We start from the raw sequence: 10,776 nt of genomic DNA on the forward strand, positions 1-10,776 counted from the left end.
TCCGTACTCCGTATAATGACCGGCATATTTGGCGTCCCTTAATGCATTTAGGAGCCACGTCTTAGTCCCTTTCACCAACACCATCAGTAATTCAAGACGAAAAGCGCGAGTTAGCATTCATTTTATCCCCTATTTTCCGCTATGAGCACTACTACTTTGAAACAATGCCGTTTTTATTTAATGAAATTTTGAATTCAATATACTTGACCCACATAGAAGGAATATTATTGGAACTAAAACAATACATGTTTCTAAAAGTATATTAAATATCTCCAAAAATCTTTTGTTGCAAATATAATTATTATAAAAATGTAAACTTTTATTACAAGTTATTTCAATGTAATATTTACGGAAATATCTTCGTATAAAATATTGTACTTTAAACTTAAATGTTAAGATGATGTTTGTGTAGCAATAGCTATAGGCCATGTTGAAGGACCTTTTAAAATAATGTCATCTAACTTTGACTTAATTTTTATGAATCTTCGCTTGAATTCCAATCCACAGCCTTTGGATAAACGAAAATCTACTAATATTTTTCCATCCATTTCCATGATATTCGCTTTAAACACTAACGGCATTTTTCTCCTATCAACAGTGGAGACTGTAACCTAATACAAGGTATTAAGATGAGCAACAAGATTTATTTATTAATAACTTAATTATATTTAAACTTACTATGCCAAAATCACAAATACGATAAGTATAGCTTTCGCTTTCAAAGCAAGTAACAAGTCTTTTCACAGTTGATTCACAATCTGTTGTTACAAAGAATCTTGTCATTCTACGCACCAAACGCTGATAAGGGTTTTGCTAAAATACAAATATCAAAACAAATAGCGTTAGATCATAATTATAGTCTATACTAAAAAAAAATTATACACTTTCTTACTTGGCTTGGTTGTGTTTGCTGCAACATTTGCACCTGAGTAGATATTAAAAGATCTTCCATATGAGCGGGTTGAGAGAACGATATTCCTTCTCTCGTTTCAAGATTAATATTAACAGAATTTAGATTTTCCTCTCTAGGAAGTTCCGGTTGCGATAGGCAAAACTTTACCTGGCTTGCTTCGTAATCTAGACGAGTACAGTTGAATTTAAAAGCGGCATTTCCAATTTGTCCCTCGCCTATATTATAACAAAAATAATTAGTATAAATTTTATTATATTTAAAAAACATTGAATTAGCATTGCTACTACAAAACAATAATGCCTAGGGGGAAATATCGAATTAAAAGCAACTTTGTACACGAATGCTCTATACTTTGTTAACATAGCTTTATAAAATTTTGTTAAACTTATAGAGCTATATTACTAAAGAAACGGCAAGTGTAATATTTTTAATGTTTGATCGTATGCTTAAAACTTTCTTGCTGTTGAGGATAATCAATTATTATATTAAAAATATGATATAAAAAAAATACATATTGCTTGTTTATAATAAACAATAGCTTATAACCTAATAATATTTTTTTATAATTTGCCAATTTTTTACATACCTTAAACAGTTGATCACAATATTCACTTTGTTAGGTACCAAGCTACTTTGAGTATTATTAATTCTACTCAGAGTCACTCAGTACCTGACTAAGTAAATACTAGAGTTTTCTTTACTTTTTCCCTTGCTAATTGTATAGGAAACATAATGTAAAATATTTCAAATGAAATTTTGAAACAATATTTTTGAAAAAATCTTACCTTCTGAAAAATTATTAAGGAACCAATGATGCTCTTTAATTTCGCGAATGGTAAGTCTGCTAGATGGCAAATGTACAAGTATCTTTCTTATAAATGATAATGATGAATTATCCAACTTTTTCCAAGGTGTAAATTGTAAATATTTTCCTTCTCTCCACGCGGTATATTCTGGATATTCTGCCGAGGATTGATCCCAAGGCAGCTCTGTATTTCAGATATGGACCAGTTAAAAACTAAGGAATGTAAGTTATCCATTAGAAAAATTAACGGATTTCTATTGTAAAGCTCAATTATCTATGCTTAGCAACAATTGCTATTATCGTTAATTTTAGAAAAATACAATTTTCCTGATTTACAGGCTTTAAAGTCAATTACCTAAATTTGACCTAACATATCTCAAAAACTATATTTAATTTATTATAAAGTCTTCGAATTGAAATATTCAATAATTTATTAGAAAAAAATTAAGGTAGTTCTATCACTAGACTAGTTTATATAAATATATATATATATATATATATATATATCTATTTTTTATATAAGGTAGTTTAATACTTATTTACTTCCAAAAATGTTAGGTAAATTATCGATCATTTTTCTGATAAAAAAGCATTAAAAGTAGTTCTGATAGCCTTATATTTTATATTTCTTTTACTTCCAAATTTCAAAGAACTTCCACCTCAAACTAATGTACAAAAGTCTCTCGGAAAATTATTTGAAATTTCAGTGTATTTTATTATTTTGTGCCTCCTGATTATAAATATGAATAGAACCTAGGTCTCAAATCCATATTTCTTTACCTTTATATCATTCAACATAATTGTCATAGACAATTTTTTTAAACGATTAAAAATATTTGAAAATGTTACAACTCAAATTTGTATGACATTATTTTTATGATACGCAATTACATTGCATGCCGTACATAGTGTATCAGACAATCAAAAAAATCCATTTATGCTTCTTTTTTAAATATAGACCTATATTTTTGTAGCTACCTCCAAGAACTTTCAAAAATATTAGCTTAATAATATGATTTTAAATGAAATGAGTGAAGGAATACCTCAGTTTGGGAAAGCCCTTGGAAGCAGTTACGCAAAAACATATTTAAAAATATAAGGATGCGATTAAAAAACAAGTACACTTTCACCTTTATAAGACACCCATGTACTAAAATGTATGACTTAAATGCATATTGAAATGTAAAGTTCTGTCAGATAAAAACAACTCAAATCAAGGAACTAAATTTCATTTAATTGCGTAACTATAAAAAAGATCAATTTTCTACTTAAAAACTTTATTTTTAAGTATCTTTCGATTTGCATTCAAACTTGTATAAAACATCGGGGTCTATTCAAAGTACGAAGAAAAATGTATTTTTAAATCCACAGTCTGGCTCGTTTTAAAGTTGATTTACACTAACTGAAAACAGACCGTCACTGAACAAATAATAATGTGAGTTAGAAGAAAAACCGAACGATAGGTTTCCACTCTTTCAAATAATATGACTGCCGGTGGCGTGACGAATGACGATCCGTTGCCGAATATTATGAGTGGTCCTTTATCTGACGAATCGTATATGTATAATGCTCTTAGCTTCGACTAGGAATATTTACATCTATTTTCAATATTTTAAAAGCTATAATGAGAAAGTTGCGAAAGACAACCTATGTAATTATAAAAATAATGACTTTAATAAAGGCATAGATCCTATTGAAATTTTTGATCGTCAGGTAGAATAGTAAATATAACAAATATTTCAAAGAATTTGTGACCGGGATTTGTTTTATACAAAAGCATAATTTCTTAGCACGTGAAACAATGCGCTGTAATGTTTTACCTTTAAATTAGAAACTTTAAAATTTACTGACAAACGAAATGTTATATTCAATTGGACAATTTATTAGAAATTAGTAATGGTTTTGTTTCTTAAGAAATTAATGTAGTAAAATTGTGCGCAATGCGTAAATCGTTTACTGGCATCAGTACATTTTCTAGTTCAAATACTCTGTTAGAATATGAAAATGTTATTGTTTATAAACGTTTTGTGCGATGCGCGTACTTGATGTAGCAAATGCTATAATACCGGAATTACGTGATGTGTGAAGTGACGCGCCTGAATTGCAGTAAATAGTGAGTGGAAGTTAAAAGTGTTGGAACACGTTTCAACTGTCAGTCACATCATATTCCTCTCACTAATTGCCGTCTGAGTAGCTCGTCACCCCAAACGCCGTGTAATGCCGACCTAATAATGTGACTCTCTTCTAGAAAAAATGAAGGTGTTCCTAGGCTGTGTTCCATGACACACATATGCGCGTTTAAAGCACTCAAATTCTATAACGAACGTAACGTAAACTATATGTATACTCTGAACGCTTTATGCACGACTCGAAATGCACAGCCCTAGTTGAAAGAACTACCTTAAAAAAACTGTAAATAAAGAATAAAAAATACTGAAATCTATTACATGTAAACATAGAAATCTACCTAAAAAACTAATAAGAACTTTGAAGGGTTATTTTAATATTAAATTAAATTTCTCTTAATAATATTTTTAAGATTATATAATTATGATTGTGTAGAACAAGACTAATGTTGGGTGCTTTCCAGTTAGTTCAAAAGTCAATACCATGAAAAATGAACTATAACATGCATTAAACAAACTATAAATTTGTATTTTATCATGTGCAGCCTTAGCTTAACTGGAAAAAGTACTCATTATTTATTATGTAAAAATTAGATAATGCTTACATAAATAATATCATAAGATACATCAGTGTTTCAATGACAAGCTTATGTAAAAAATATTGATACTAAAAAATTATATTTTATACAGCAAGTTTGAATACTACAATATTGAAATTAATATTATTTTGAATTATATTTTATAAAACAAACATATAAAAAGAGATTTAAATTCATTATAATTAGAAAAAACAATCTGTTTTTTTTTTCATTAAAATAACTGAGATTTTGCCTTCAAAAAGCTTATTTCTTTGTTGTATTATATCTAAAGTAATTTATTTGAAATTTTAAAATAAAAATTGATTATACCTCCAGCTAATAAAGCTACAAGAATGATCCCACATGACCATACGTCTGCTGGTTCTGCATGATACGGTCTTTTTAATACTTCCGGGGCAACATAAGGTAAAGTGCCACATCTTCTATCTAAACATCGTTCTTTACCTTGCATCTTATATATTGTTGCTAAACCAAAATCTGTTACTTTTATATTATCATTGTTATCTAATAATAGGTTTTCAGGTTTTAAATCTCTGTGAGCTACACCCCGACTGTGAAGGTATTCAACTGCTGATATCAATTGTTTAAAATACTTTTGAGCTTCCCAAACTGGCATTCCAACATCAGGCTCTATTGCCATAAGAAATAATGTATATATATGTATATATGTTTGTTAAAGATTTCAATAAATTGTAAATACTTGATAAGCTTTTCTTATGAAATAGACTTACCAATCCTATCAAAGAGTTCACCTCCCGATGCATATTCTAAAAAAATATATTCCATATTTGGCTCACTGCGTTTACCAAAATACTGTATTATGTTAGGATTAGACAACATGCGATGGATTGCAGTTTCTTTGCGAACTATTTGTCGAGCATCTGGGTGCTTAACTAAGTCAACCATTTTCATGGCAACAGCTTCCCCTGTTGATTTGTTAATGACCAATTTGACTCTTTTAAAAATGTAAGAAATATTTATATTAGTGTAGTTTTATTATTATTATAATTTTCATACTTATATCAATATAACACTTACTCTCCATAAGCACCCTCTCCCAAAGTATGACCAAATACCCAGCCATCTACAAATTCCATCGTTCTGTACTTGCATACCTTTATTCCGTTACAGTAAAACACTATTTTCGGTCAACTATATTACTTTAATATTAAATATTTCATGATTTAATTTTAGCGGCAAATTTAACGATTAAAAAATAATTCTTTAGTTACAGGAAAAAATTAAGTATATTTATGATTTCATTAACTTTTTTCAAATTTTAAAACCAGAAGAATCATTAGCACGTGGCTTCTTTAAGATTGGCCAAGGAATATAAAAATGACGAGAGACGTTAGCAATAAGCTAGGACCATGCTAGGACCAAATTTACTTCACCACTGACCACACGGCGGCCGGTGGCCGGTGCCCGCCGCCCGGTGCTCGGCAACTCTCTAGACTCTAGACTCTAGACTCTAGAGTCTAGACTGCTCTACTCTCTAGTCAACAATATGTACTATAGTGGCTATAGTGCTCTCTGCTCTGCGGTCTGCCACTCTCTGGTGCTCTCACCACCTGCTCTCTAGTTTCTAGAGTAGACTGTAGAGCAGCAGAGACCAGAGTAGAGTCTAGAGAGTTGGACCTGGACTGGCGCTGCTGGGAGGGAGCTGCAGAGTGTGTGAATTCAATTGGCCAAAAGATGGGAATATTCGCTGCGCCCGCAGACCGCTAGGCACAAAATACGAATAGGGGGGAGCTACTAGAGCCTGTTCGGATTGTTCAGTCGTCGGTCCGTCTCAATCTATCTTCCGAATTCCTCATCTCTTTCCTTCCTCGTCCTATTACAAACAGCAGGACATGTCAAAAATTTGTGATGGCGTCGTTGTTGATGGTTAGTTGTCATTAATTAATAAATTAATCCACGAAATTTTTTATTGCTCCTGAAACGAACACTGCTTAAACGATCAATTGATCCTTTTTAACGCGTCACCAATCCATCTTTCACCAATGTCTAAATATTAAAATATATTTATCCTATTATATGAGACAGCACTGATTAAACTGATGAGATTTCTAAAACTCGAGGAATTTATTAAAATTAACTATTCGATCGACTGTACTAATAAATTATTACTAAATATTCATTAGACAAAAAATTGTTTTAATTGATAAATGATTTAATGCTATTTCCTTTACCAATTTAAACTCCATTTAGTTATACATAACCTACGATTGTGGAAAAGGCTGTCAGGCTAGTAGATTCTTTATAAGTGCTCTTTTGCTAATAGAATTTTCTTGTACCTAGGACAAATCTCAATGTAAATTTGAGGACACATGGCTGTGTATGCGCCCTATTATTTTAAAACTGCTTAAGCAGGAAACTATTACACAAGCAGAATGGCAAGATTTATTTTATTGTATTTTCTGTGCGAGTATTTGGAAAGACAAAGGGCCTTATGATTTGTTGGATGCCCTTAAAGCAGACATTGTTGATTTTATCAAACAAGCTCAGCAGGTAAAATGTCCTGTACTTTGATATTAATTATTGATTAATTTATATATTTATTCTTTCAGAGAGTTCTTGCACATCAAGAAGAGCAGGCTTTGTTAAAAGCTTATATAGCTGAATGGAGGAAATTTTTTACGCAATGTGACTATTTACCAACACCGTTTTTGCAACTAGAATTTTCTCTAGCTGGAAAAGTAAGTGCCAGTATGCAAAAACGAAATCAACCTGAAGAAAGCATTGTTAGAAAGGTATATATGAATGATTTGAGAATTAATCAGAAATAATTTTTATACCAATTAATAAGCTCTATTTTTGTAGCTAATGTTGGATAGCTGGAATCAAAGTATATTTAGTGAGATCAAACAACGTCTACAAGATGCAGCTATGAGATTGGTACGTGCTGAGAGAAATGGGGAAGCATTTGATTCCCAACTTGTAATTGGTGTCAGAGAATCATATGGTAAAAAAATCATTGAATCATTCAGCAATATCAAACAAAAATAGAAATAAGCAAACTACCTTTTCTTTTTGCTTTTAGTAAACTTATGCTCCAACACTACAGATAAACTTCAAATTTATAGAGAGAATTTTGAGGCAGCTTATATAGAGGCAACAGAAGCATTTTATTGGGTAAAAGCTCAGGAGCAGCTGTCATTACATGGTGTTGAAAATTATATGAAATATGCAGAAGCTAAACTTAGGGAAGAAGAAATGAGAGCACAGAAATACTTGGAACCTAATAGTTCTAGTGTACAGCTTTTAACAGAGTGCTGTGTGAGAGTTTTAGTTGCTACATTTAAAACAGCAATTTTAGCTGAGTGTCCTCATATGATTCAACATCAAAAAACTGAGAGTAAGCTAAAAAAATAAAGTATTTTTATATATATTTTAAACTTTTATTACAAATTTGTTAAGAAACATGGTAGTGTTTCAACAACAAGTACACAAAAAGATTATTACAACCTTCATGAAACTACTATGGTTTACAGCAAGTTTGTGTACCACAACCTAAAAAGAACTTTCAATTTAATTATCTTTGTAAATACAATCCAACATATAGGTCAATTATTATTACAGAACTACGGCTTATGTTAAAACTGATGGATAGGATTCCAGATGGAGTATGCCCAATGTTGAGATATTTAGAGGAACACATTCAAAGTGCCGGTCTTGCAGACATGATGGCGGCTGTAGATATCATCACTCAGGACTCTGAAAAATATGTAGAAAGGCTACTAGACTTGTTCCGTAGATTCTCTTCGCTCGTTAAAGAAGCTTTTGATGACGATCCACGTTTCTTAACTGCACGGGATAAAGCTTATAAACTCGTGGTAGATGATGCCTCCGTCTTTAGATTAGAACTGCCAGCACGACAAGGCTCCGGAATGAGCAGTGCTGCTATGAATAAACCAATTAGCAATAATAACAATGGACAACCGGAATCTAAATGTCCTGAACTTTTAGCCAATTACTGTGATATGCTGCTTAGGAAAACTCCACTTAGTAAAAAACTTACTTCCGATGAAATTGAGTGTAAATTGAAAGATGTGGTTCGTAAGCTTTATAAATTTCTCGATTCGTATCAGCTTCGTTCTACAGTAAACTTATTAATAATTTCTCAATTCTTCTCTAGTTACTCGTTTTAAAATATGTGCAAAATAAAGATGTCTTTATGCGTTATTATCAAGCACATTTAACTCGCAGATTGATATTAGATACATCGGCAGATTCCGAAAAAGAGGAGAATATGGTAGAATGGTTGCGAGAAGTAGGAATGCCCGCAGACTATATCAATAAATTAGCAAGAATGTTCCAAGATATCAAGGTGTCTCAGGATTTAAATCAAACATTCAAAGAACAGTGTCGCGCTACCATTGCCGATAGTATTAATATTAAGGTGAAGCAAAAAGATAACGTTTTTGTCAATTGACTATTTAGCTAAGAAAGTACATTAATCTCATGTTTGTTTTTAACATTGAGAGGTAAGTAAAGTAATTAAAGGTTTTTTTTTCAGATATTAAATGCAGGTGCTTGGGCCAGAGGTAGTGAACGGGTTACTGTGAGTTTGCCCTTACAACTAGAAGATTATATTCCTGAAGTAGAGGAATTTTACAAGAAGCAACACAGTGGCAGAAAATTGCAGTGGTATCATCATATGTCGAATGGAACGGTAAACAAAAATTGTATAATTTAAAAATAATTTTGAAGAGTAAAATTAATAACAATGTTTCAGATAACTTTTTCCAATGAAGTTGGTAGATTTGATGTGGACGTTACAACATTTCAAATGGCAGTTTTGTTCGCGTGGAATCAGAGGCCGTTAGAAAAAATCTCATACGAGAATCTACGACTAGCAACGGAGCTTCCTGATCCTGAGTTGAGGCGAACACTATGGTCCCTTTGTTCTTTTCCAAAGCTGAAACGTCAATTGCTCCTAGTAGCGCCAACAGCGCATAGCCCAAAGGACTTTGCGAATGATACAAAATTCTGGGTCAATCAGGAATTTGCTATTGTGTAATTAACACAACATTATTTTACTTAATATAGTATCAATAGTTCATTATTCATGAATTTGTTTTTAATTATAGATTAAACGTAAAAATCGTAAAAGCGTTTCATAAATTAAGATTTATTGACATTTTTGTATTTGATTTAATTATTTAATACAATGCGGAATATAATTTTCTAGGAAAAACGGTAGACTTCAGAAGAGAGGTAAAATAAATTTAATAGGTCGTCTACAATTGTCCACTGAACGTAGCGAGGAGGAGGATAACCAATCTATTGTACAGCTTAGGATATTGCGAGTACAGGTACACGAGTTTTCATATTTCTAAAATTAAATAAGATCTTATAATATGTATGTATATATTTATGATATTGCAAAGGTTGAGGTGTGTGTTAATCTTAGTTTGAATTAAACAGTACAAATTTTTGGTTTTACACAGGAAGCCATAATAAAAATTTTAAAGATGCGTAAAAAGATCAATAATGCTCAACTACAAACAGAATTAATAGATATATTGAAGAACATGTTTTTGCCAAGTAAGAAGATGATTAAAGAGCAAATAGAGTGGTTAATTGAGCACAAATATATAAAGAGGCATGATGATGATTTAAACACATTTATATACATGGCATGACGTGGAAAATTGATTTGGCAAAAGCCACTTAATTCAAGGTTATCCAAACGATCGAGAAGTTTGGACGACGATCTCAACAATGGCCCAACAGCAAAAAGAGGGAAAAAAGGAAAACCGGTTAGCGATAATCTATTTTTATAAATAAAAAAAAATCAAGAGTTGGGAAAAGACGGAAGAAGTATTGTTTTCCTTCAGTAGATACATGAATCATAGTAATCATCAAAGATATAGGGTAATTCGATTTTTTAAATTCTGGACTAAAGGCTATATAGTTCGTATCGAGATTAGTTATTAAATTTCAAAATATTTTTCTTTTTTTTACTAAATAGAAAATTTTTTGTAACTTCTCTTCTTTAACAAAATCAATATCCTTGAATTGGTTTATTGACCTAATCTGTCCAGAATTTCAATGAATTTATTACTCCGATGCTGATAGTTCTCTAATCAGTATATCTTGCATTCGGCTTTCAGTACATTTTGATAAAATGAAGAATGGCCTATAATTTTATTTATAATTGTACCAGTTAAGACAATTGGAAAAACTGAACTCGATTTAGCTTGAATATAACATATTAACTTTACGTTTGAAAGACGTTGGTAGAATTTGTAAGTGTCAAGCATTAATCTTTGTATTTCATCTATAAATTAGCAAAAAGAAAAATGTAAGAATGTACAACCTTAATGA

General features: G+C 31.3%; 2 protein-coding genes across 2 annotated transcripts; one reads left to right on the forward strand and one right to left on the reverse strand.

Moving 5' to 3' along the window:
* Window positions 1-279: 279 nt before the first annotated feature.
* Window positions 280-5,903, reverse strand: grp (serine/threonine-protein kinase grp). Its single transcript, XM_066730880.1, has 7 exons — window positions 5,482-5,903; window positions 5,175-5,398; window positions 4,753-5,073; window positions 1,699-1,902; window positions 893-1,128; window positions 679-813; window positions 280-611 (listed from the first exon to the last, which is right to left on the reverse strand). The coding sequence occupies exons 1-7, from the start codon at window positions 5,538-5,540 to the stop codon at window positions 393-395; spliced, it is 1,398 nt and encodes a 465-aa protein (XP_066586977.1). The 5' UTR covers window positions 5,541-5,903; the 3' UTR covers window positions 280-392.
* A 260-nt stretch (window positions 5,904-6,163) lies between these two features.
* Cul5 (cullin 5) lies at window positions 6,164-10,745 on the forward strand. Its single transcript, XM_066730874.1, has 11 exons — window positions 6,164-6,330; window positions 6,745-6,954; window positions 7,014-7,196; window positions 7,267-7,408; window positions 7,487-7,801; window positions 8,026-8,498; window positions 8,582-8,845; window positions 8,963-9,118; window positions 9,182-9,462; window positions 9,638-9,761; window positions 9,897-10,745. Exons 1-11 carry the CDS (start codon window positions 6,313-6,315, stop codon window positions 10,089-10,091), a joined length of 2,361 nt encoding a protein of 786 aa, XP_066586971.1. The 5' UTR covers window positions 6,164-6,312; the 3' UTR covers window positions 10,092-10,745.
* Window positions 10,746-10,776: the final 31 nt, after the last annotated feature.

This window comes from Prorops nasuta, unplaced genomic scaffold, assembly GCF_024137725.1.
Source record: "Prorops nasuta isolate Cenicafe-Biocafe unplaced genomic scaffold, Cenicafe_Pnas_1.2 PNAS00008, whole genome shotgun sequence".
Taxonomy (NCBI): Eukaryota; Metazoa; Arthropoda; class Insecta; order Hymenoptera; family Bethylidae; genus Prorops; species Prorops nasuta.